Here is a 28,000-nt window from a genome sequence, read left to right on the forward strand (position 1 = left end):
AAAATGTCTCTATGGGATTTTTATCAGCTGTTGTAGAAAAAAATAATTGAGAAAGACGTCAAAAGGCAAGTCACAGAAAGAAAAAAATGAAACTTTATTTGTTTGTATACTTACCAACACTGTAAAATTAAAACCTATGTAATTACTCACAACTAATATAGATCTGCACATAGCAAATAAATCAATTGAAAATAGTTACAAAGTTCTATCATTTTGTTCCCCCCCAAACTGCAATACACACAAAGAAAAGCTGAAAAACGAACAAACCCCCCAAAAAACATGTCTAGCCATTCTTTTTTCCCCGCTGTTGCCACCAAACGAAAAGTGGATAAAACTCAAAAAAACATTTTTTTAAACAAGCTACACCGCTCTTCTGTATCTATACTAATAATAAACTGAATAAATAATTGCACATTGCACCCTATTATTGCATTAGTTGCAGTTTGTTTCAAAGTCGCAGTATACTCAGGCATATACACAAATGTAAATACAGTTTTCAAACACTGAGTAACACATGAAAATTGATGTTATTGAAGTCACACTGCCATCACTTACAAGTCAATATTCCTGCTTATTAATCAAATTCATAAAACACAACAAGATTAAATTTGTAAAATGCACACTCCGGCTGTCTAGTCATTGATTATTCACGTTTTAAGCAAACATTTCAGCATGCACTGATAACTGTTTTATAAGAGCCACAATACCCTTGAGGATATTTTTTCACCATTACAGTGTTGTGGGCAATTTTAGAAAGAATATCCTCTTAACAGGTATTAGCTAACAGTTCTAAAAAAAAAACCCCAAAAAAACCAAGTTTGCCAAAAAACTAAATTTCTTGTAATTTGACAAACATTCCCATTAGAATACAAGCTATGACAAGTGAAAACAAAAAGAAACACGAATCCCAAATGTCATTTCTATCACTACTACTTGAGTTCACATCAAAATGTAAGAATTATTGCAGAATTATCACTGACTATGCCTCCTTCAGTATATTGATACAGCATTTGGTCCATTTATGTCATCAACACACCTAAAAGTCTTAGGAATAGACACTTCTGGTAAATATGCTTATTTGTGTACTTATAGCTAGGCTAAGTTAGCAGTAAGCTTACTTAACCTAGCATGAAAAACAGAGACAACTAGATTGTCTATGGTTTCTTGTGGGATGAACTACAGGAACCACTGGTACATAAAAAAAAGAAAAGGGGATCTGAAACTTTAGCTTGGAGCCAGTTAGCTTAGCTTAGCAAAAAGATTTGACCATTTCTAATAGTATAAATAAGGTGCTGCATACAATTTAAAAGTCTTTATGTGCTTATAAGCTTCATAGACTTGTGCTAGTCAGTGTTTAGCATGCAAACATCAATTGTTCAATGTAAAAAGGCAGAAATAAGCATATTTCCCTAAAAGCTTTCCCCCAAACTGTTAAACTTCTCCTTTAAGCTCAGTGTAGGCTACTGGCAATAAAACAAACGTTCTGTGAATGCAGAAAGTTTCTGTGTTGGATGGCAGATAATGTGAGTCGACAATAACATTCAACAGCTGTTTGTTAGCGTCAACGCTGAAAAGAGCTTAGCTGAAACTCAGAAGTAAAGATGACCCAAAGCTGTCTATTATCTTTAGCGCATCTTCAGCAGAAGATGGTGGGAGAAGTTGAATTACTGAATCATACCAAATATCACCCACACCTCCCTCTCATATTAAGTACAATACAACAAAACTAACTTAGCTTAATGTTCATGATCAATGAATGAAAATTCATAAGTGCATCAACACACCATAAATAAATACATGCTGGCTTTACTAGAAAACAGCAAAGCAGGAATTGTCATCCAACCTGTCCTCTTTTTACTTTTAAAATAAAAACAATTATGTTGCTGACACAGTCGCGACAATAAAATGACATTCAAACCTAAAGCGTTAAAATCAACCGCATGACAATGAAAAGAACATGACGAGATGAACAATCGTGAAAAAGAGACTGAGTGGTCACGTCCGCCCAGGCCCCACGGGTTCCCCCCAATGAACCCCTGAACATTCCTTGGCCCAAAAAATACCATCTGGCTTCGTCCAAACGTCTAGGCCTCTGTGCCATTAAAATTCGGCTTCTTTCCCTCCAATTTCTTAGTTTAAATTTTTTAGAAACCTCTCTCAGCCTAGCAAGTTTTTTCCAAAACAAGGGAAAGAAGCCGAAAGGTTTGGACGCAACGCTTGGCTTTTAAGTCCAACTAATCCTCCCTACATCAGAGGCAGTCCAGAGTAAAGTGTTGAGTGGTCTATTGCATGAGCGCCGCGTAGTCGACTAATGTGCTAAGTCACAAGAGTCCTCATACAAAAACAAATACAGTAGAATAATAAGTTAGTAAACAATCATTTTAAATTTCAGTCAGTGTTTTAGCCACTGGTTATTCACTAATTCCCATTCATGCATCTATATACTAATATTCGGTGTTGATAGAAGGAGGCTGTGTCGGAAGGTTTTTTGTCTGGACAGGGAGTAGAACTAGACGTGAGTGGCCAAAAATGCTGAAAACAGTTTGCGGAAAAGAACAGGAAAACAAAGATATAATAATAACATCTGAAGTACACGGAACAGGCTTACTGAAATACGCGACAATACAACACTGAAAACATGCAATATAATGCAAACCTAGGAAATTAACATGAGAAGGGAGGCTCTAGGAGTGATACCATTGGCTTGAAAGGGTCATGTGATGCAGCAAAGAGTCATGGGTAGAGATTCGACAGAGATGCAAATTAGGACAAAAGCAGAACAGTCCAATTTTTTTGTCTTTTCAGAAATACATTATCAAAATTTGATAATTTGGCTACATCTCACCACGCACTCTACCGATAGCATCACTGAGCAGCTGTTATATGCAAATAACTATGTCCTACAAAAAACGTTCAGTCTTTTACTAGTACTTTTTTTTTACTTTTAAATGATGTTCTATGACGCAGCACTGACAGAGAGAAAGCAAAAGCAAGAGATAGAGAGAAAAAGAAGAAAGAGTAACACAAGTTGTTCCTAATAAACATTCAACATGCTTCAACAGTTCTCTAAAAAATCTAAGCAACAGAGAATTTCTTTTTTGTTATCCATTTTCTTTTTTTCTTTTTTTGTTAATTTAATGTGGCTCTCTGAAACAAAAGTGAGCACCCAATCCTCCCTGAGGTGCTTTGAACCAGGGTGGGGAGGTGGTCAGGGTTTTCGGAGAGCCAGAGCCAGAGTCCGAAGGGCTTCATCAGGGTTGTCTGCAGTAGTCAGTCATTGGAAAGGGCCAAACGGAGGAGCCAGTCAGGGATCTCAGGATGTGGTCATGGAAGTTGGGTCAGTCCACATAGCCGCCACGTCTCTGAACCTAAAGGAGAATGATTGGAAATGATTTTCAGTCCAGTTCTTGTGTAATTCAGCATACCTCACCCCATTTCCCCGTTTCCTTTCCTTAAAAATGGCTTATTGACTGCCACCCTTCAACTGAGACCATTTCTAAAGGTCCAAATGTATCGCTCAGGTCCTGTATCAGGTGTTTACTGGATTTTTTACAGTTTCTTAAGGACATGATTTTCAGATATTGTTCATCTGCTGTAGATAGTTTTTAAAATTTTTACAGATGTATTTGAAGTTCGGTAACTCAAAAGTACTATTTTATGCATTTTTATGTTTTAAAATACCATTTTATATTTATCTTTGGTATTTTTCATAGATTGAGTTATAGAAATATTTGCCTTTGTGATAGGCTGCTAGAAACAAAGAGCCTAAATATACAATTTAAAATATAAAGAAATGGGGGATGGCTCAAAACTCTTGCACATTACTATTTATTTATGATGTAATTTTAAACAGTTATGGTAGTAAAACATGTGATGTTACAAAGCAAAACATTGATGGAAAGGCAATTAAAAACAAAGAATAAAATAAACAAACAACACTCACTGAGAGCTCATTAAGAGAAGAAAAAAGTGCTTTTGCAAAATCTTGACAAAGTGAGAGCAGCTAATTAGGCACTAATTCAAAAGATATCATCCATGTTCACAAGGAGGAAGTTTTTCACATTTTTCTCTTTGTTTGGACTATTTTTGCAGTCAAACAGTCACTGATCTCTGACCTTGCATTGATGAGATACTGGGCCAGGCTGATGTTGGCGGGAGTCCCTGTGATGGTAATCTGGCGTTCCGATGACCCTTCCATGGCGTTAGCTATTTTGATCTGCGCCCCAGACATCTGACGGATCTCGTTGATTTTGGTTCCCTGGCGTCCGATTATGCAGCCTATTAGCTGGGAAGAAAAGAGGATGGGACATAAAAGAGACATTTGATTGATTCTCAGTGGAGCGTGTGAGTACTGGCCAGTCTTTGACAGCTTTTCAACTATAACTTAGATGCTCCTTATTTAGGTCCAACAAGTCTTTTCCATTAAGGACATTCACTTTGCAAAGCTAACTGCCTTTGGCTGCACTTTGTCTATAATTGTTGCAGTTGAATTGCTGTCACATTGCATAGCTGGAAACTTCAGCAGGAAGCCATGTGAAAAGATGATAAAACAGAGCATGTCTGGGAGTTTGTGCTTTGATAACCAGTTTTACCAGTTTAATGCAGACTTTCTGTTGTTTTATTTATTCCTTTGTAGCAGTTTTGAGCATTCACCCCGATTATAGCTTTAGGGAGTGACAAAACAGCAGAAAGTGGGCCCAAATTACCCAAACTGCTGAATAAGTGTGACTGAAGAAGACAACAGTATTTCTGCAACAGCATTCACAATATTGACTTGCCTGAAGCCTGATAATGGATAACCTGATTCTCTGTCAGATTTTGTGAAAAATGTCTCATTTTAAACCACTGCTGTTTGCAAGTTTCGTTAAACCTTTTCGTCAGGAAAAAATGAAAGTGACGAATGGTGAGTGAAAGCGCATTGTTGGGTGTCTGCATATCATGACAAATGTACTCACATCATTGGGAATGGTGAGTTCATGAGTACTGGCCTGGTTACTGGCATCCAGACCTGCTGCTGAACACAGGAAGCAGACAGAAAGAGTGGAGGAAAGGGAAAGGACATAAAGTACAGTTTGGCACGTTAAGGAGGCAAACTGCGATTATCTACTATAAAATACTATGTTATCTATAAACCAGCAGCAAACGCATGTCACTGGGAATGTGGCTCAGCCCTATGCAGAGCCTATGCAATACACAAATTTGAGTTCTAACTTTTGAAGAAGAAAAATCCAAGACAACTGCAATTCTATACAATAAGGAAACTAAGGGAAAAACAAAAAACAAAAGAAGCCTCAACATCAACAAGAGCAGACCACCAGCAGGCCATGTCAATGGCAGTGAACCACAGAGACCATTAGGAGGAGAACAACGAGAAGAAGAAAGAAAGGACAGAGACAGGAAAAGAAGAGAAAGAGAAAAAAAGGAGGAAGAGAATGTGTTCGTCTCTACAGGTAAAAACGAGAGAAGGATCTTTGGTGAAGAGGGTCATTGTGTAGGTGGGTACGTACCGGGGAAGGCAGGGGTGGTCTGTCCGAGGGGGGTAAAGGGGGTTTGCTGCATAGCCAACTGGTGGAGCTTGCTCAACTGCTGAGGGGGGGAGGAGGAGGACAGCAGAGCTATGAGGTCATCGTTAAAAACGCACTCTGACACGCACACGCTCACCAGACACATACACGCACGCACAAAGGTCAGTCCGAAATGCTACAAGAGTAAAGTAAGGATCTGAGGAGAAGTAACAACACTGACAGGTGAAGGACAAAGACAGAAAGAAAAGAGAGAGACCATGAAAGAAAGACAGAAGAAGAAGAGGAGAACCTCATGAAGGACTTGGCCTGAGATTGGAGCATTTGGGAGGATTTCATAAGCCCCGCCCCTCATTGTTACTGTTGCTACACATGGAACAGTCTATGTTGAAACTGCAGTTTAGGGAATAAAATGTCACTGTGCTGTTCTGGCCTGGAATCCTGCACTTGCTAAAATAATTGCTGCAGTTCTGAAATAGACCTTTGCAGTTGTTAAACTAAACTCTTGAAACTCTGCATTTCTAGAATAGAACTCTGCAATCAATCAATCACTCTGCACAGGTTCACATTCAGAATCTGGTGACCACAGATGAGAGTTTTAGTAGCAGAAGCATTCTGGTTGCCATATGTAATGTGCTTCTTGTCTGATTTTTATTTGCCTTTTTTTTTTTAAAGCAGGTGTTGTTTGAATGCAGATAAACAGTCTGTGTGGAGAGCAAAAGAGGGTATGAAATTATGAAACTAGTGACTATCACTTAAAGCCATACAAACTGAAAGTGATTTGCAGCAACTTGCTGAGCAGAAACTGCAGAATTTGAATGACATTCCACGACTTCAAGCACCTGCCAAGGACACTACTGGTGACGCGAAGTGGACAGGACCTGGGATAAGCTTTTCTCAACTTCCAAGTGAGTGATTAAAGCTACAAGCAATGAGAGAGAAAAATACCTTTGAGATATGACCTGGTGGTAACAACATTAGAGGATTATCTAGGCAACTGAAGCCTTGAATGTCCACAAGCGAACAACCAACCAGCTGAGTTGGGGATCTTGTTAGGATGACTCCTGGATACCTCCTGTAATGCGTTGCCAGTAAATGGATATCTGGAATAGGCTGCATAGGTAACTGTGATCCAACTTTAGATAGTCGAGGATAGTGGATGGATGGGTGGATGTTTGCCAATGTAATCCCCTGATGTCACCTTCCCCTAATGCCTAATATCACCTTTTCATATGTCAGTCAATGATATTGTTCACGCTCACTGACTGTCAGTAAATCAATCATGCTCATGAGTTTACATTTTCTAACAGCTGTAACTTTACATTTTGAATGTTTACCACCAACTGGTCATGACAGATGGCTGCTGCTCCTTGAACCTGAATCTGCTGGAGGTTTCTTCCTTTTAAAAGGGAGCTTTTTCCTCCCACTCTCACCAAGTGCTTGCCCACAGGGGATTATCTTTAAGATAAATAACTCAAATTGGAGGTGAGTTGAACACTGAGAGTTTCAAAACCTTCTTGTATTCAAAGTCATCTTTACCATCAAAGCAGCCGTTTTAATCAATGAAAATTCCTCATTTTGGGATTCCATACAGTTTCCTTTCTACTTGCAAAAACAGCATTTTTCCTCTTCTTCGTCTTGAGCTTGTTTGAAGATGCCAACAAATGGAAAGTTTAATTAAAGTTAGTTAGTTTAATTAAAATTAAATTGTAAAAAGAAATGGAGTGGAGGTCAGGAGCCGATCTGAAGTCCATCAAGAACTTCAAGACTAATCTGATAACTTCTTCAGGCCAAGCCCCATGAGGTTTAATGCCAATCAGAGGGCACAGAGGCAAGAATAAGAAAAGTTAGAAACATAGGAAATAACATATCAGAATAAAAGCTGTATTAATATTAACAATTAATATTAATAAGGGTGGAAAGAAAGTAAGAAAATCTGGATGCAGCGAGACAGAGTTATAGAGGGTGCAAGGTTGACTGCCTCGCGGGGCACTCACATCTGGATGTGGGATGGCATACTGTCCTTGAATGGTATACGCCTGCAAACATGAGGAGAAGAGCTCACTGTTATGATCCCACAAGACACATTATTCAATAAGTTCTGAAAAGCTAAATAAACAAAAGTGGACTGAAACAAAATATAAATCAAGAAAAAAATGAACTGTCGACATTTCTACAGCTCAAGGACAACATAGACTTAAATGTTTTTTTATATCTCATGAGTCATATTACATGTAAGACATGCATTACAGATTTCCTGTCAAGTTCTCCTACAATTCATCAATCAAATCCAGTTGAACTAAATAAAAAAGGGACAAATCAGACAGCAGGAAGGTGATTGGGAGGGTGTGGAGTAAACCAGAGGAGCGACCCTGAGGGGAGTAAGGTGTCGTGTCCTATTGGACATGTGGTTTATAAGAGCCACAGAGGTCAGAACTGAGCAAAATTGAATTTTATCCCACAAGATACAAACCTGATTTTTAATATAAGAATAAAAACACACCAAGTCTGTGGCTTCTGCTTTAGATATTTTACTGCCTTTCTCAATAGTCTGACATCAACCACTAAAATCTAAAAACAAACAAACAAATTATAGATGCTATACAGGAATGTAGTTAAAGTGATTAATCAGTTAGTCAATCCACAAGAACTTTGCCTGCAACTATTTGAATAACTGAATATTTTAATTAAAAATCTGCCTCCGGACTCCTGTTATGGGTTCCTGTATTAAGTTTTTCCACTCTTAAAGGTAATTAAAGGGAAGTATTGAATCTTTTGAGTCAAACCTGACCTGAATAACATAGAGCTGAAGCAGTTTTTTTATTCATAGACTTGTCAACCAGCAGTAATTTGCACAGCTGAATATAAATATAGCCAAGTTTCCACAAATTCAAGCTTTTTGGATGTGAATATTTATTAATTTAGATGACTCTGAAGATTTTTCCTTCACAATTTTGCCCTGTTTTATAATTGATGTAACCACCAAGCAGGGGTGCCAGTTTAACTCACAGTGTTTCTCAAGTGATTCATATACCTAAGGCTGTTGCAGAGGCACAGGTGTGAATCTGCCCCAGGCCATTTGCTGGGTGTTTTCACCATTGTCCTGTTATAGCAGAGGATAGAAAGCCTCCAACCTACTGATCAGCAAAGCTGAGGGGAACATAGCCTATAGTAAAAAATAAGCTCTAGTTAATTGGAGCTAAAGTAAAGAAAAGCAAGACCTGTGTTTGTGCGCGTGTGTCTTAATAATAATAATACTATTAACAAATATCAATATAAATTTTTTTTGCTTTAAACAGACAGATTTCTAAATTATTGGTGTTTTCTTCCTTTTGTTATAGATGATCTAAAAATGTGTTTAGCACTCTACAAGTGAGCCAGACACACCTCACTTGTAGCCAAAACCTACAGCTCAAAAGCAGTTTTTGGATTACTCTAAAAACAAAAAAACTTGCTTTCCATTAGCCGCCTCTGAGCAGAGAAGCCCCACCCTACTGTTTTTTAATGAGGAGTGGCCAATCACAAGATAGCTTGCTTGACCAATGGATTTCCATAAAAGGAAAGGAGCTGCACGTGTCTCAGTATAAGATAAACTGGGATTATTTTTAACTGTGAATCATACAAAGCTGCTCTATTAGAGTCCAAAAATAAAAAATTGTACTTTGAAATGAATAAAATATAATTAATATAAGCTGCTGCTTCATTTGTTGTCCTGCCATACTACTCCTATCCACTAGCTGCTGCCACTGAGTTTCCCTTCCCCTGCAGACCACCTTATATAGCAACACACCTTGCTCCTGTGAGCCTCCCCATTGTGGCTGGCTCTGTTGCTATGAGCTCCTTTACTCCCTATGTCTGTTTATGGCTGAAGTAGAATTACAGTAGTATATTTGTGTATTTTTACTGCTGTTGGTTCCAAACTAAGAAAAAGCTGTGTTTCCAAGAGTATCTACTCTAGAGGATTTTTCCTGTCTTGGTCACTTGGTTACTGTTTTAGGCTTTAGAGTAAAGTTTAATTTCCCCAAGCTTCATCAAGCTTAACATTTGTTTTTCCTGATTTTCTTTTAGACTTTTAAGCAGAGTATTTTCATCTACAAGCACCAGCATCCATTTTCACTAAATAAAAGGTAAGTCACCTGATGGATCCTCTGACTCAGATGAGCTGAACGCAATTGATCTCAGTTCTGGTTCGAGTGGCTGGGGGTGATGGATGACAGTTTTAAAACAAATAAAAGCAGTGAGGGTTTCATGCTAGTTGGGATTTGGGTGGGTGAGGGGAGTGAGGAAGGGAGGAAAAGTGAGTAAAACCTGGTGCGACACTAACAGGCAGTGGCTGGTGCTGCAGTAAGAGGCTGAGGTTGGCTGTGGACGCCCCCAGTGGGTCTGCTCTTACCTGGCCACCTGAAAAAATGACAGGGGTGGAGGCAGGCTTGGGGCGGTAGGGGATGGTGGCACCTTTCGGTGGGGACTGAGGAGAGCAAAGGAGGAGAGAGTGGGGGGAAGAAGAAGAAGGGGCGGGATGTGGAGAGAGTGTTAGAACGGGAAGACAGAAAATAATAGAGAGAGAGAAAGAAAGAAGTTGCATAAAGTGAGACCAGAAGGGAGAGTGCCTTAGGGAAGACAACCTGTGGACACCCACACAAAAAGTGCTCTTCACTGTGCGTTCATGCTGACATTACATGTCCAAATCGTGGTTCAGTGCACAACTAAACTTGGATTTACCTGGAACACCACTTTCAACTGGATAATGATGACTCAACATATTGTTATTTAACTTTTGTTTTTCTTAAGTCTAGAGACTTACAGTCATGTCACAAATGTCCTAGTATCCATGGCTGGTGCCATCATGAAGGCCCAATGGAGAACTGGCTGTGCAGATAGTTCAAATTAATGGTGCAAGAAAAAGAGAGACACCTAAATACCGTGTAGCCCTTTGATCCAAAGCATTTTTTTTTCCATTTTCGACACAGAATTACAAGAAGGTAACAATACTTTTGTCAAAAACATCAAATATATGCCTCCTGCTTTGATCTTTTGGGTGAATTTTTCTTACTGATACATCAGGCTTTAACCCTGTCATGCATGAATTATGACAACCTCAATCAGGATGACACATCAGTGTCCAGTGTAGTGGTTAATGTGTAAGTACACACTGACACAAATACAAGAAAACAGTCTTTGAATAGCTGTCCACTGTAGTGACCACTGTGCGTGAAAGGGTTAATGCTATTTATGCTGTTCACAGGTAAGTCCAACACTTAATTATCTCAGCAACTATGAGACAGATTGCTGTGAAAGTTTGCACCAACATCCACCTTCATTAGAAGATGATATAAATATCATAAGTTAAAGCTTTCAGTGATCCAAACTAGCTTAAACACAATCCTGAGTTTAATCTTGGATTTAATAAACTACACTTCATGGCTATAAAAATTAAATCTGTAATTGTAATATCTTTAGGCTGACTCTAAAACTGAGGTTGGGTGGGATTTTAACACTTGACTTGTAATAAGGGGTAAATGTGAGATAGTGATCGATTGAGCTCAGCAGTGACTGCCCACTTTTTTAAGAAGTCCGGTTCCAGGAGTGAACTTTCTCTGTTAATGTTTCATAAGATCCTTACATAAAGAGTTTTAAGCCTTGATCTAAGCCATGACCACTGTAAAGCCATGCTGACCATTAGAAAATTAGATTTGGATAAAAAAAAAAACCCAGGAAAATAATAATAATAAAAATAGACAGAGGTACAAGACTATGTACATAATTACTTTTTAGGGTTAGGAAACAACTTATCCCATAATGCACTAGAAATGGGATTGGCTTCCAGCCTGTCTAAATCTCCTCCTTTTCATTGTCACAGCTTTCAGAGTTTGTAAGGTTGTAGCATTGTTTTTGATGGTGCTTAGTTCTTGGCTGCAGTCACCGCAAGTTTTACACTCACTAACCAACCTGATGTTCGTAGGTTTAAACAGTGACTTTCACAAAACAGAGAAATTGCTGTTTCAGTTCAGGAAAGTGGAAGAGTATTCTTTCCCCCCAAAGTTACGACTAAACTGTGTTTTTGCTAAAACAAAGTTGATCTCATATGTCAGTACTGGCATTTCTAAAGGCCTATACAGAACAGATGGGAGAAACACCCTTCAGCTCTGTTATGAGTGTTGCTGTTGCATAGTTTGTCCACCAGAGGGCACTCCACAACTTCCCTCTTGGCAACACATGTTTGGAACACCACAAAGAGATCAACCAGCTGACGAGCAGAATCAGACCAAGCATAATAATTCATGACTTGTTGTGACAATGACGCATGGTAACTTTTGAACTATACTGTCATATTATCTCAGTAAGGATTCATAAATAACGACACATAACTTCGTAACTCTGTTTGAGTTTCATATCTGTGAAAGAAAATTTATTGTCCAATATACTGGGTTTCTACCAAATACAGTATCGGCATTGGTACTGTTATCAATATCACTACTGGTATTGGCCTTAAAAATCCTGTATTTATGGACTATAGGTGTAATGCCGAGTTATGGTTTCTAAAGGAGAGATTATCATCGTTTCACAGTGTCGCAGGTTGTAGTAAGTTGACTCACAGCATTATGGTAATAATCGAAATCCCTATGAACAATATGAATGGGAATGGGATTTTTGGAAGCTCACTGTTGAGCTCTATAAGGTTTCTTCACTGTCGGCTTTACCATACAATTCAAGTGAAGTAAACCTTTCCATTGTGACTGTGGTATTACTAGATTGCTGTGTGGTTTATTTTCTGGTTTGGAGGAAGTCTGTACTTCAGTTTTTCCTGAGTGAAATTTTAGTGTTTTATCCTCAAGTTAGCATTTATTTAAAGCTATCCATATTTAAGTCCCCGGTCTTTGTATGAACTGTAATAACCCAGCTAATTAGCATTAGTTCACAAATTGGCACTACACCCCAAATTTGAGGCTTCAGAATAGGAGTTCACAAAAACAAAGAGTTTCTTTATGATGACTGTGTACATCTTTTATGTACAGCTTATGGCCTGAACCTATTTACAGATGTGTCAGTTCGTTATCTGTAAACAAAAATCACCCAAAAGTCCACACACGAGGTCTTAAGGCTGCTGTTTTCGACCTATGGAAACCTGCTTTCCTCCCGACTGTGCAAACATTAAGTCAGTGCAGGACATTTGCACGTCTCTGGCGTCATGTACTGAGTACTTGGTGTCGCATTTGCCATCTAAAAGGCAAAGAAATGTGTCTGCAGCAGTGCAGTAATGTTAATAATCCAGACTTGCAAACATAAACAATATAAAAACATGCGGATACATTAAATGTGAAAAATTACATTTAGAAACAAATCTTTGGATACAGCAGAAACTCTAGGAGTAAATTACTTTAAAAAGTGTAGTCAAGCCTCTGAATTCTCCGTATCAAACTAATTTTCAGCTACATAACATTTCTTTCATGTCCCCTGTGTGGCCACCCCACCCCCCTCACCGTACCTCGAGCAACACCACACATATCTGTTTGACACACTGGATGATGGCCTCGGGGGCCCCTGAGATTGTCACCGCTCTCTCAGTGGAGTTGGGGAGCATGTCTCCTGCCACCTGGACCTGAGCTCCTGTGGACTGGAGGCAAGAAAGAAACATTTTTTTAAAAATTAATATCATCTCATTACATGAGCCTGCATCCCTTCAAACTGAGCAGAAACCGATATGGGAGAGCAAAATGAGCTCTTGGAGCAGTGCACATATTTTGCACGTATTTTGCAAGACTGAACACTTAAATGGAAACTACATGAACCAGAAATGTGGGATTTGGGAAGCTTACATGGGAGCTATATGAGGGATAAATATAAGCATATCCTCTGGCAGTGTCATTATTTTAAAAAACATGATTGATTTTATGTTTATGGACATCGTTAGGATGAAAAATGTGCCGCCACCTCTCTCATTTCTTTGATTTTGGAGCCTCCTTTGCCGATGAGGGATCCACACTGGCTGGCTGGGACGACGAGCCTCAGGGTTACGGGGGGTTTGCTGGTGGCTGGGCTGTTGCTCATGGAGTTGATAATATCCTGCGGGCGAGGAAAGGCCACATTTTGTCAGATGCGATGACTTTCATAGTGTTTTTCTGTCTGTGAAGTGGAGGCTTTGTAATAAATCTACCTTCATGGTTCTTAACTCACCATCAGCGCTTTGAGAAAACTCTTTGCTTCGGCACAAAATAACCTTTAAAAAGCTAGAATGATGTTTACTTTTTGGCAATAACATCTCTTCATACTTTTAAGTTGCTGCTTTTATTAATATTGTTCTAATAAACAGGGTTAAAGCCTCTGTATTTCAGTATGATGCTACTTTAAAATTGACCATTTTATCTGTTGGCTATAATTATAATATTTTCCACCTAATCTATTTTATAAGGTACTGTACAGCCAGTGTACAGCAGTAGAAACTGACCAAAGCAGTATTATTAATATGATCCTATTTAATAATGAAGCACTAACAGAAGGTATCCTGTTGAGATGACAGTGCAAAAAGGCAAATTTGGCTGCCAGAGCCGTAAGAGAGTTTACTTAAATAAATCAGTGCCACTGAAGCATAAAATCCTGATACACTGTCCAAAAATCCTATTTCAAGAAATATAATTAAGTCTAGTTATTGCAAGAGAAAGCTCGTCCTTTGCATTTAGCTAAAATTAACTCCAAGTTGTTTATCAAGTAAAGGAAACTGAAAAAGAGTTTATCATAGAACCATGTAAATGTATGATTGCCACACATGGAAGTCTCGATTGTTTTATTTCTGCCGTCATGATCTCGTGTATTACCCCGGTTTATTATGTAATAGCATAATTAACATGCACCATTATGCCCTTGTGGCAGAGACAGCTGTGGTTGCTGTCACAGGCTGGGTCTCCGACCCAGCACTCTGAGTTTTCTTTGTATTTTTTGATATGTTATTAGTTTGTGTCATTTCCTATTTGCCTTTAGTTTAGGCAGTTATTGTTCCTGGGTTTTCTATGTTTTGGGGTTTTCTATTTATTTCATCACGTATTAGGTCTGTTAAGTTGTGTTGTCATTTCCTGTTTTATTCTGACAATGTCATGTGTTCTTTGTTCATTGTATTTAGCTTTCCTCTCCTGGTCCTGTCATTAGGTTTATGTCTGTCAGCTGTTTTCCCCCATGTGTCGCCACTTCCCCTGATCACCTCATGTCTGTATTTAAGCCTTTTGTTTTCTTCATGCCATTGTCAGTTCGTCTGTTTATCTCACCAGAGTTACAGTTACAGTTACAGTTACAGTCACAGTCTTAGCCTGTTTATTTTCCACCTCAATCATAGTTATAGTTTTTGGTCTTAGTACCTTTAGTGTTTTGTTTCTTAGTGTTTTGCCTGTTTGCTTTGGTCTCTTGGTTCATTTCCTGTCGTCATCGCAATAAAGGTTCACTTTTCTGTTAATCATTACTATTCCTCGTCATCATCTGCTTTTGGGTCCTGTTTCCGCACACATCGGCGCACCCCGCCGTGACAGATGCAGGATTTTTACAAGTTTAATGGGCAAATGCATGTCCAAATCATGTGCATATGACTTCTTTTGAGGAGAAAAAAAGGTGAAAGGGTGAAGGTAGGGGCTTTTAATGATACAGTGGTCCCTTGTTTATTGCGGGAGTTACGTTCCAAAAATAACCTGCGATAGGTGAAATCCGCGAAGTCGCCAACTTTATTTCTTACAATTATTATAGACGTTTTAAGGCTGTAAAACCCCTCACTACAAGCTTTATACACTTTTCTCAGACAGGCATGAACATTTTCACACTTTTCTCTTTTGTTTACACACTCTCAAAGTTCAAACCTTCGTAGAAAAATAAGTCCAGTATTATAGAATGAAACCAAAGCACCCGTGGCTTCCTTTGACGGTGCAAAACGTTTCGTCGACATTGTTGTGTTTGTTGGGGAGAAAACTTACAAACATACAGTACAGCACTTCAGAGTCACACTGCTAGCGATAGAAGATTTATGTAAATTTGACAAGCCGAACGCATTCTGTACTGTACAGGAGACACTGCACAATGGTCTACAGCCAATCAGGACGCAGAACACAATGTGCCGTAAAAAAACAAAAACAAAACATGGAAAATTGCACAAAAAAATCCACGAAACAGCAAGACCACGAAAAGTGAACCGGGTTATAGCGAGGGACCACTGTACCAGACTTCAAGTGTTTTGGCATTGAGAAGTCAAATTTCTGCAACTTTGAAAAGTTCTATGAAGATCTGCTGCTGGGATATGCGATTGTTGTTTTGCATATTCTTGCTGAAATAAGCAACAACGTCGGTGAAAAACACTTTGTCTGGCTGGCAGCGTTGCTCTAAAACCTGTGTGCTTTGTTTAGCATTAATGGGGCCTTCACAGATGTGCTGCATGCTAATACCACGTCCGCTGGCAGCAGTTTCAAGCCTCACCTGGCTGGAGCCTTTCTGTGTGGAGTAGATGATCTTCCTGTGCCTACATGTATTTCCCACAAGCTAGCTGTGAACAAAGTTCTGCATAATACTGCTTTGAGTAAAGCCCTGTATAAATGCATATAAATTGCATTGTTGCAGGCACAACACTCAATTAGCATCACAGATTCTGGCTTTTAAACTTATCATTGATAACAATACAGATCTTCTTATCTAGAGAGCGTGACATCCATGATTCCTAAAAAATAAAAAATAAAAAGCTTCTCAGTTTGCCAATTTAATATGCAGTCCGTGAAATATTTTCACTTAAATAGAGCATTTAAATGATTAACATTCTGTAGTCCCTGTTCACCTATAGTACACAGAGCAAACACAACATTTATTTTAATGGGGGTTGTAAAAGTACAAAGTACAGTGATTACTACCACCTGTCATTAAAGGAGGAAAAGAGAAATATTTCAGAAATCTGTCAAAAACGCGTTTAAAACTAAACGTATCATTATTGAGCAAAGACTGTAATATTTTTTTTAAAAATGTGCTTTGCCTTTTTTCACCTGTTTTTGTAAATGGACTCCATTCATGGATAATTGATTAAGAGTGATGAAAATTCTTATTTTTAGCATTAAAACTATAATTTAAATTAAAGAGCCTGCACATGCTGGTGAATTAACCCTTACAGGGACATAAACCTTACATGGGGTGGGGTTCTAATAATTTGGTAAGCGTTGCATGTGCGTACCTTCACACTTACTAAACAGTGAATTCAGGCATAATCGATAACACCTTGACTACACTAATATGTGAGTGTAGCTGAGTTGCAGAGTTAAACAAAATCAAGTGACTTGTGTTTGCGTCGTAGTACGACAACTGACCCTGAAATCTCCACACTTACTTAAAGCTGCACTTGTGTGCAGCGCCTGAATAATAAGTGGTTGAGTCTATCTATTGTATTATGGAGACACTTGGCTCGGTCGGGCTGAAAGTATGCTGATATGGCACCCAAATCAAAACACAGCACTGGCCCATTTTCAGAGGGTGTTGCAAGGTTAGATCAGCACATTTCTGTCCTACATATCAGGGCCAAAGCTGCTTTGTATTCCACCTGGAAATGAGTCAGTGCAGGTGCTAAAGCCGGCCTGTGGTGCTGGATTCTCTCATAAGTACGGTCGCACTCAGATGCACATAAAGCCTTTACGCCATTACTTTACATACAGTTGTAAGATTCTTGAATGCAACCACTAAGATGTTAAAGTAAAAATGTTGCTACATTTGCTAATTTTTCTTTTAAAATGTGCCATTTTAAAAAAATCTTATAGAGGAAAATGGTTCAAATTTGATTTGAAATCAGTGCTTAAATAATACCAAGTTTATTGTTGTTTTAAAAACAGATTCTTTGTGGTGTAAAATAATGAACGGTACCTCTTCAAACTTGTAGGCTATCATGGCAAAGGCCTTGAAAATGGCATCTGTTGGCCCGGTGATGGTGACTATCCGTTCAGGGCAGTTCCCCTCTGAGATGTTGATACGGGCGCCGCTCTTTAGAGCGAAAGAGAGAGCAAAAAAGCATTAAATACGTGATTATAGGACAAAAATAATTAACAAGAGTTTGAGAAAAATTCTTCTTACGTCTTCACGCATTTTCTTGACTGTCTCTCCTTTCTGAAAGCAAAGGGGAGAAAGAGCAGTGAGATGTTTTGTGCATTTCCCACCAGCGTTATCATGCTTTACATGCTCTGCTTGTTGTGCTTGTGATAAATACCTTTCCTATGATGCTTCCAACCTCCTGCAGAAACAACAGAAAGAAATGTTAGATGCCATGGGCTCCTTGAAATTAGTCTTTGTTTTCTTTGCTCTTTTTACAGATAATTGGAAGCAGAAGCAGAACAAGAAAAGACAAGTTTGAATTCGTGTGTTTGTACCTTGCCGTGCATCAGCAGCCTGATGGTAAGGGTCACATTCAGTCCACCTTCTGATTGGACCTTAATGGGCTCCATGTTGGGATTGGATGTGAAGGAAGGGGCGTGCTCACGTGACAGAGGAAGTCGAGGGCCAATGCGAGTGTGATGGTAGAGTCAGCCAACCGGTCACCTGCCAGGTAAAAGAAACGCAGACATGCAAAAATGCTTGATGCTTTCATTTTAATTTATTCTGCTTCAGTTAGTGTAGGGCAGCCATTCCCTAATTTAAATTTGACCTATCAGAGCACTTTCTACAACCCACACTGTAAAAGAAACAGAAAATGCCAGTAAATTCTACTTTTTTGTGTTAAAATTTGATGTGTGTTTAAAAAGTACGTAAAATCTGTAAAAATGTATTTTTTATTTGTATTTATTTATTTAAACGGGGCAATTCATGTTTAACGTGGTTTTAATACTGATGTGCTGCACGTAGAGTTTATAGCTGTAAACATGTATCCTTTGTTGGGCTCTTACATCCACAGTGAACAAACAAGATTTACAGCAGTCAGTTATTTAAAACCACAATACTCCGTAAATACAAACTGTGGTTGATACACTACATTATTCTAATATTTGTAAGATGGAAATGATGTTTTTTTAGTTGTGGAGGTAACTTTTATCCAGCCTTTGACCTTTACTGTGAAAAATTTAACATCTGTAATGAATTTGATATGTGAAATTCCTTTAAATTAAACATTACATTGTACTATATTTTTGTACTTATCATCCTTTTACGATCCTCTGAGGAGTTTTAACTCTTTCTGTGCCAATAACAGGTCAGAGAAATTAAAAATAATCCTCAGAATTATATATCTCTATCTATCTATCTATCTATCTATCTATCTATCTATCTATCTATCTATATATATATATATATATATATATATATATATATATATATATATATATAATAAGAAACTAAATATGTAGTAATAATATAATGAAACGACATGGCTTAGTTTTTGTGGTTTTACACTTTTTTAAAAATATTAACTCATAATTTAAAACAAGCCTAACTGCAGTGCCTTCTTGGCCCACTGGGGGCCGCTGTCGGACAGAGATTCAGTGCAGCACTTTTTTTTTTTTTTTAATGGATCCAAACCATGCAAGTCTAAAGCTGTAAACATTTGCAGTCTTTGCCTTATGCTTTTATAAAAATGTAGGCCTGCATGAGAGCTTCTCTTTGGGACCCAGCTCATTATGCAGACTGTGTAAAATCACCTGGAAATGTACATTTAAAAATACTACAAACATGGTTACATTCAGTATTTTTCTTGACTGTGTGCCTAATTTGTTCTTACTAAATTTGGGAATGTCGTAAAAGAAAAAGAAAGATGTAATTTAACAAAATGAATGTGAACTGCAGTTTATAGCAACCATCACTCAAACAGCAGCAAAACAAAACTGGATTTGTTGTTGACTATTTTTAGCTGTGGATTAATCCACTCTCAGTCTCTGTGGGACTGAGTGAAAATAAACAACAGTGTATTTGCTCATAATAATGAAGAAACAGGTCAGTGCAACGGTGTGGCTCAATCCTGTGTTTTTAATAGTCTTAGAGGTGTTATAGGAAGATTATCAGGGTTTTAATGTCGCTGCTTTGTCTTTTTTTTTTTTTAAGAAAAACTGGATTTTGCAACTTTTTTGTGCAGGTTTTGTGACACATACCTCAACTGTATTTAAAAATGACCAGTAACCACTGCACACACAGAAGCAAAGATGGGAGAAGGGGTTAAATAATAGAGGAGCATCTTGTTATTCTCCCCTTAGGTATTAAATATATCGGTAATACCACAAATATTACAGAAGACATGGAAGTGGATGGATAAGTGGTCTCCTGATCCAATGCAATAAAAGCAGTTGAAATGTAGGTCAGCATATGTCTCCGCAGTCTCGAGATGAGCCATCAAACGGCGAGCGCCATATTTATTTTTATCTAGCCCATTTCAGCCAGATCGCCTCTAATTCTGCCTGACAAGTGATGTAATGACTCAGGGAGGACTCGCAGTGATGAGAGCACGCACAAGATGGCGCTATGTACCTGAACGTGGCTCTGCAGGATTTCTTTCTTCTTTTTTTTTCTTCTTTTTTTAAAATCCACAACTGGAAACTGTGCCTGCTAATAAATAAATCAGGAATATCTTGACGGGGAGAATTGTCTGATATAACAAGATTTAAATGATGATAATCCAATTTTTTTTCCAGAAGGGAAAGCCATTTTTGTGAGCCTGAATTATTAGGAAATCTATTAAAATAAATCAGAGGAATAGAAGTGTTACGCACTGCAGATGGAGAGAGAAAAAAGGGGGGGGGGGGAGAAGAGAGATGTCCCTTTTTTCAGATCAAATTCAGAGACAGGAAGTACAAGACGAGTTAACCTTCCCAAGTACGCTTTAGAAACCTCTGCTTTAGTCAGTATGAATATTTATTCTGGTGATTGACAATGCAGTCAAGAAAAAGACAGAAATATGGATGGGAGAGATCCTGAAGTGGCTGACCTTGAATACAGAGACAGTTAATGTCACAGTCATTATTGCTGTGTTTTCTCTCTCTCTCTCTCTCTCTCTCTCTCTCTCTCTCTCTCTATATATATATATATATATATATATATATATATATATATATATATATATATATATATATATATATATATATATATATATATATATATATATATATATATATATATATATGTAATGTGTTCTCTGGCTCCCTTCCTGTCTGATTTCTAATCACTTGATGTCATTTGTAGCTGTGAATCATTCAAATGAGTGTTGCTTGAAATGGTGACCCGACCAGCTGTGCCTGCTGGTGAGATATTTGTCGAGGCCTTCAGTCGACTGAGTCGCAGTTGTTACGTGGCAAAAAAATCTGCTTTTATGATGCCTCGCATTTCAGATGAGGCGGCTTTATTCGGTGCTCTGAGCTAAAGGACGGTATGTGACTCCCTTTTTAAAAATGTATGTAAAAATGTGCACGATTTGTGTAGTTTCTTCAGGGTTTTAGCTGTTAGAGGTTGTACATTTTTCCTTTTTGGCATCACTTTATGTGGAAGATGTTATGTTGAAAAGTTTTTGTCTTTTTGTTGGCTGTGAATATGTGAAATAAAAGTCCAAGTGAGGGAGTCAGGGTGCTAGAGATTAGAGAGGTACAAAAACCAGAAGATTTTTTAGGTGATTTTCATATAAAAATTGACAAAAGCAGGAAATATTCACATTAAAGAAATGAATTAACTCCAAACCCTAAACCTTAACAACATGAAGTGCAGAACATGGCTTCACGTCTCTCATTTTGTTTGACCAGCAGTCCAGAAACTGAAATATACTGAGTTTATGATAATAAAATTAACCAAAGTATCATTTCATTTAGCATTTCATGCCTGTAAAAGCATTTATTTATTCCATTATTTATTTATTTTTTACTGTCTTAAACTGAAATTTCAGGCTTGGACCTAAGACTCATGGTTTGTGCTGGGGAAAAGAAACATGCCATGAACTGTGACCCCACAGGGTTTAATAATCGAATATATCAAAATTGATTAGTAGACTAAATGCCTCATCTTTCTTTTTGTAATGTACAGTTCTTATATCCTCTAACCTAGACAGACATATGTTGAAAATAATGCTTTTTTGTGAAACGGTAGCCGTAGATTCATCCTTTAATCTACGCTGGGATGCTGGTCGGAGGCCAGAGGAGGGTCGAGAGATAAGGACGGGGATTCTGCTGCCAGCTGTCTCTCCAATCTCCCAGAGGAGACCAGATTACATAAAAAGCTTTAATCCGGGTTTAAGACCCAAGCCAGCGGTGCAGGTCCTCTCCAGGGGCTTGGAGAGAGAGAGAAGGGAATAAAAAAAAGCAAAAACATTTAAGATTGACAACGGGATTGAAGATGAGCGAGGGAAGATCCTCATCCCTTTCTAAACTTCACATCAGGGGCAGGAAGGTGCTTAAAGAAGGGTCTTTGCTGGGAAGATTGATCTTTCAGATTAAATATCATTTCACATCCTTTCTTCTTTTTTAAATATTTCGGACAATACAGCTCCCCTCCCAGCAAGAAAAAAACCCCTTCTCGATGGAGGAGCCTCCTTCCCTGTGATTAAGACCGTGAAACCTCTCTGTAGATTTAGGTCAACAAAAATCGAGGCTGCCTGAACCTCAGAGTCGAATGGGGTCACAGCGCTAAGAGCTGCATTTCAGTAGTGGCTTTCTCAGACTGTATTCTACTCATGTTTCCTGTATAATAATAGAATTGGGTCAAGGCCTTGTGAATCATTGGTGCCAATGGGCAAAAACCTTGCAGCTTTTTAAAAAAAAAATTCCAAGCCTGATAAAAACTCTAATTTAAAGATATCCTGATAAAAGCTAAAGAAGGATTGGTCTCTGATAGGAGTCCCTCCTCCTGTGTCCATCATTTCTGCTGTTGCACTGATTTATATACTTTTATTTTTTATATATAATTCTGTTCTCCTTGTCTCCGTTGCTCAGGCAGGAAGTTGGAGAAGGGGAATGCAGAGAGGGAATTTTTCATGACATCTGATGGGGAAAGTGGGTCATGCTCGGTGTTGCAGCACTGCTAGCCTCCTCCTCTATGGCGGCTATTGAATTAATCACGCTTTACGCTCGGCTGGACAACGCAGTGCACAAAAATGCCCCCCCCACACACACCTCCGCAAACACACTCTTCCCAACTCCCCTCTCCTCCCATCATCTCACGCTGCGACTGCTCGGCACTCGCCGCAGAAAAGGCTCGAGAGCTGCTCTAGAAGAACTCGAACTCCTCCTCTTTTATCTCCCGCCAACAATGAGGAGACGCTGTTGTTGTGCAGAGCCGGTGTTGCGTGAATGATGGAAAAACACTCGCAGAAGTGAAGTTAAGGGGCTCTTTTTGAAAATTGTTTTAGTAAGGAGGGAAGCTAACTAACATTAACTGTATTATCTATTCTTAATTGGAAATTATTTGGCAGAGGTGGTTGCAGATCAAAGTGGACTTGGTGTGAGGGGTCAGAATATCAGATTTCTGCATAAAATGTTCAGCTTTAGGCAATTTTTTATAGATTAAAGATGCAATGTGAAACTTTATCTGGCCAGGAAACTAATGTAGTGCCTCACATACTGATTTAAAATGTAGGTTATTGAATTCAGAAGCTGTCGGTGCTTTGCATTTCAAGGGCTACATTATGGATGAAGTCACTCTCTCTCTCTCATTCCACCCTCGGCCTCGACTGTGAGCTGTTTTTATTTTGCGGGGCTAAACTGACAGTGCAAACCGTCACCGTGACATCCGCCATAATGTGAAAGTCGAAGACAAAGAGGATAATTAATCAAACTCCTCCCTGTGGAATAGAAAAACAAGGCACTAACTGCTGCTGTTTCGTGTCACGAGAATAACAGAGGAGCAGAAAAAGAAAAATCATTAAATGGGCGGCCGGTAGTCTAATCTAGGCCAAAGCCTCTGTCATCTGTTCCATCCTAATCCACATATCTACAGATATGTCATTATGACGTTTCGACATCAAACAGAGCCTGAGCCAAAGCTGCACGGCCGAGGTTTGTGAAATTGAATCATCAGCTTGAGACGGCAAGATTTTTACTGATTAGGTGGCAAGTTTCAAGCGAGTTGTGTGCAGTCTTCTGTCATTAAAAAGTGTTCATATAATAATGCAAATATCTGGACATCTTTGTTCTGATTACCATCCAATTTCTTGTTTTGTGTTCATTTATGAGGTCTCCCCGAACTCTTTGGACAGCTGCACTCCCAACACTCCCAGCACTCCCATCTCTGCAACAGGTCTGATAAAGGTTAATTAATAGGGCCCGTTATTTTTACTGTACTTGTTGTAAACAGTGGCATCAGCACAGACCTGTCACCAGCTGCAGCGTTATTTTCATTGTTAGGTGTTGCCACAAATTCAAATTTTTATTTTTAACCAACATATTTTTACTATTGAATTTTACCATTTACAAAAGCTGCCGTAAAAAAGATAATGCACTTTTACAGTCTGCTGTCACTCTCGCTCTTGCCAAGGGCAACAACAACATATGCAATTGGTCCTTTAGTCGCCAGTCCTAGTTTCTCAAGCACTTGGTGGGTGGAGCTTATGTGGGTCGACCACCATATTGATAACCAAGAGAATATGACTAAAGCAGATTCTCTTTCCATTAAAATTTAGGGGTATTTTTTTTTTGTATTTTATGTCATAAAAATTAAACTGCATTTGGCTCTAAGAAATTTTGACAAGATTTGTTTAAAATTTTCTGACTTCTGTTAGCTCCACCTCCAGCACCAACCATGCTAATGTTGAGCCTGCAGCCCCATTCGTATCGTATTTGATGCATGAGTCTTTGAGACCTCTACATCAGTGTGATCTTTTCTTCCTTCTGAAAAAACAAAATTAATTTCACAACAATGCCAAACTGAACAAATATGATGCAAATTAAAATGTACATATGCTATTTAATGTTTATTGTATTAATTCATTTATATTTAATTTTTCAGAAGGTTCAGTAAACACTTGCGTTTCAGTTATGGGGTTAATTAATGAAGTGGTGCAGTATTTAATGATGCTGCAAACACCTTGACAGATGTGTGCAGGTGCATGTCAAGCAACCAAGAGAAAACGTGTATCCGTAATGTTGCCAATATGTTTGCCCAAAACCGGGTTGTTGGGCAGAGGGTGACCTCATTGATCCATATGTTTCCTGTGGATCTGCTCAAATCACTGTTTGGCAATTCTCTTCTACATTTACACCCACAAATCTCTTCTCAGTTGCAGTTTGTGATAGTTGAAGTAACAGGAAAATGGTGGTGTATAATTGCTAGCTGCTGTCAGAAATAGTAACTGTAGCAAGATCAAGTAGAAGAAATGGAGAAGAGTTGCTCTAAGTCCTGAGGTTTTCGCCCTGCGTTTCCTGGTATATGAGCAGCTCTCGTCTCGTCTGGCACAGGCTTTTGTTGTACGCGGCTGAGTGGGGGGGCGTCCGCCCAGTTAGCCTTCCTGTACGCCACTATGACAGTGCTCTCAAGAGCTGTCAGCCCACATCAGCAGCCCAGCATCCTGATACCTCAGCCCAAATCACAATCAAAACTCTGGCCACCACATCTTCACCGCGACCAGTCAAATCAGAGAACAAATTGAGCGAGGAAGACGTGAAGACCAAGTATCGCCAAGTGGCTTTAAAAATACCTCACCGCCTATTCTGCGTTCCCTTAAAATAGCCCAAGTGTCCTGGGGTGGATGGGGAGGGCGAGGAGTAAGCTTTACAATGCAGGCGCACCATGTTGTGATGTGAATGCGGTGCTAAGAGCCCAGCGTTAAGTCGGCCATTTTAGATTTGCCACAATTTGTAATGTGAGATCACTGCTTGTCACAAAGTCATGGCTTCCATACGTGGGGGCTTTCGCCGAGTGGTCGAGCAGAACGGCTTGAAATCGCATCTTCATCCAGGTCCTCATCCTCTTTTCTTTTTCAGCCTCTGTCACCTCCCAACAGAAAATTTCTGAGTGTATCAGACCTTATTAATCTGAGTGCCAAACAGAAGCTTTTCACCCAAACAAAGGAGTTATTCATCGCCGGTTTCCAAGTGCAACACAGAGAGCCGCTTCTGAAGTAATGGCAAATGACATTTTTGGTCTATGACTAGCTGCAAATAAGGCCATCAGCAGTGCTAATATCTATGTGACGATAATTGGAATAATGATCTTTTGTTGGGGGGTGGCACGGGGGCTGATGTATCAATTCCACTGAGCATCATTTCTACTATAAATTCGGGCGGTCCGGCTTCATCGTTAGCAGAATTTAAGCAGGTTTTCTTCCACTTACTATTGTTTTCGTGCTCACTGCTAATTCTCGAAACAATAAAATCGCTCATGCTTGAATCTAAACCAAGACAACGAACACCTAAACAATGTGAATCAAGAGACGCCTGAAAGCAAAATCGACTGACCATAAAATTCCCCAGGGAGAACCAAAATATTTCCTCCCGCATGGGTCATCTTATTGGCACTCACTGAGGCTAACTTACAAAAAACGTAAACTTGAAAGCATCAAATTAGGTAACAATAGGTCGATAAGTTGCACCATGTCACAGCTCATTATGTGCGTAATGATTTAATCCTGGCTGTGGGTAAGTTATGAAGTTAATTAATTATTGATGGCGATACCCAACTCGGCGAGGAGCGGCATTTTTTAAAGTTTCAACTGTTTAATGTGCCTGGAAGTCAAGCAATCAACTCAAGTATGTATTTAACTAAAGTAGAGAACAAATCATTTTTATAAGAATGCAAATTATTCATTATTATTATTGTAAAGGAAAAGGCTCACTCTGGAGCTTTAACAAGTTTTTCCTGAATAGAAGCAACAAGAAGAGGGTTTACCTTTATGCAGTGCAGGAGACAGTCGCTGACGACCACTTTCGGCGTTGGACGATTAAAAATTGCAAAGGGAAAATTATTTTTTTTGCCTTTTGCTCTGCCCAGAACAAACTCTTACACCCTATTGGTCCTTGCCGACAGGTCACATGAGCAACCAGAGGAACACGTGACGGACCTCGAAATTATATGATGAAACAAAACCGACTCCCCCGATGAGCTCAGTTTGCGTTTCTGCGCCGCTGTTTGCCGCACTGTTTGGTGTCAATTGTAAATAGGCCGTATGATGAGGCATAATCTGGGTGACCATCACCCACCACCCCATCAACCCCCAACACCCCCCACCCCCCTCTTTCCGTCAGCTGCAACAAAATAGGGACGTGCCCAGTGAGGCACACGGGCATCACCGGGGCATGTCTGGGGATGAGGCTGGTCTGAATCAGAACTGTAGCCTCCGGGGTGTTCATCTGTGCCAGGGGAGGGTCGAGCACCCACCAACCCCCCAAATCTCTGAAATCCACAAAGCCGGCGTCCTTGTCGTTGCCGATAACAATCGACACATGAATAACCCAGCTACATGTTCAAATAATCCCAACCTCAGATTAAAACAATGCTGCGGCACTGCTGCCAAAGTGCTTGTTTATGAGGGACTCAGCTCAGGACAGTTGAGGAACTTTGTCGGGGCTTGACGCAACCAGACACCTCAAAGCGATCGAGGGCAAAGCAAAATGCACCCGTGCCAAACTGTGCACGGCAGCGTGGCGGACCGACAGACTTCGTGGACTTGCGCATCCTCTGCTTTTTAATCTGCTTCTGTGAGTGTGTGTGTGCAGAATTACAGAGCTTTTGGATGGAGGCATCCCGTCCAGATTTTCAAATCCAGCACAAATCCAGCCCTCATGTCAGATGGACAGTTGTGCAGAGCTTAATCTGACATTATTAGGGTGGGACGGCAGCAGCGGCAGAACATTTAAGGGAGCTGCCAGGAGAAAGCAAAACAGTGGGGTTATACTGTCTGGATTAGGGGCAAGTGCAGACAATGAAGAACATGATTCACCTCTTTGTCTGTGTTTTTTATTTGACACCGAAGCGCTCCATTGGAAAAACTGATTATGTATCAAATTACAAAAAGCGGGTTTTTGTGATGAGGCTTTTAATTTTTCTTCCTATAGACCACTAAATGGTAAACATGCCTACCCACCTACCCACCCGACTGTAAAATGGCCCATGGGATAAACTACAAATAGAGCATTAAATTTGCTCCACATTGAATCATACGAGGCAAAGAAGGAGAAAGAGTGTGGGGTAAAATGGAGCACCACGTCAGAGGAAATCTGCTCATTATTTGACACCCCCCCCTCCCCCCCCAAAAATGTCTTGGCTCATCTTCAAAACTCCAAAAAGATCCAAGAGTAGTGGTAACCATCAAAAAAAGCTAGTTTATGTAACACCCTTGTATAATTAAGTCTAATCTTTGCTGGTTCTAAGTACGACAGTCCTTTGAGAATCTGTGGAATGTTTTGAGATGGAGTGTTAATGGCCACAAGGACCAAAAGGTCAAAGGTTAAACTGCTTACCGGTTAAGATGTAGGGATGCTCCTGATCAGGGCAGAGCAGGTTGGGTGCAGTCTGGGAGTTTAGGACCAAGATGGCAGATTTTGGGCACACTGAGAGTTGGGACAGCTCCCAAGGCCCTATAAGTAGAG

General features: G+C 39.5%; 1 protein-coding gene across 7 annotated transcripts; it reads right to left on the bottom strand.

Moving 5' to 3' along the window:
* Nucleotides 1-70: 70 nt before the first annotated feature.
* LOC146547337 (poly(rC)-binding protein 3-like) lies at nt 71-28,000 on the bottom strand. 7 transcript variants are annotated; one of them, XM_085266007.1, is made up of 13 exons: nt 27,872-28,000; nt 17,888-18,056; nt 17,728-17,751; nt 17,595-17,627; nt 17,388-17,504; nt 13,455-13,586; nt 13,009-13,137; nt 9,847-9,990; nt 7,520-7,561; nt 5,508-5,583; nt 4,956-5,011; nt 4,116-4,285; nt 71-3,368 (listed from the first exon to the last, which is right to left on the bottom strand). In XM_085266007.1, the coding sequence occupies exons 2-13, from the start codon at nt 17,960-17,962 to the stop codon at nt 3,314-3,316; spliced, it is 1,053 nt and encodes a 350-aa protein (XP_085122133.1). In that variant the 5' UTR covers nt 17,963-18,056; nt 27,872-28,000; the 3' UTR covers nt 71-3,313. The 7 variants fall into 7 exon arrangements, with proteins under 7 accessions (XP_085122133.1, XP_085122131.1, XP_085122132.1 ...); XM_085266005.1 differs by having other exon boundaries at nt 4,956-5,014; XM_085266006.1 differs by having other exon boundaries at nt 5,508-5,586.

This window comes from Mchenga conophoros, linkage group LG23 (assembly GCF_057382185.1).
Source record: "Mchenga conophoros isolate Kocher_MC1m ecotype Shallow Benthic linkage group LG23, M_conophoros_male_GT1.1, whole genome shotgun sequence".
NCBI classification, from domain to species: domain Eukaryota; kingdom Metazoa; phylum Chordata; class Actinopteri; order Cichliformes; family Cichlidae; genus Mchenga; species Mchenga conophoros.

Excerpts from the sequence above, each read along its gene's own strand:
- LOC146547337 (XM_085266003.1), bottom strand. The coding sequence starts at position 17,962 with ATGGAGCCCATTAAGGTCCAATCAGAAGGTGGACTGAATGTGACCCTT. Across the intron at positions 17,752-17,887 it reads GGCTGCTGATGCACGGCAAG|GAGGTTGGAAGCATCATAGG; the intron begins GTACAAACACAC and ends TTGTTTCTGCAG. Across the intron at positions 5,587-7,519 it reads ATGCCATCCCACATCCAGAT|CAGTTGAGCAAGCTCCACCA; the intron begins GTGAGTGCCCCG and ends TCCCCCCCTCAG.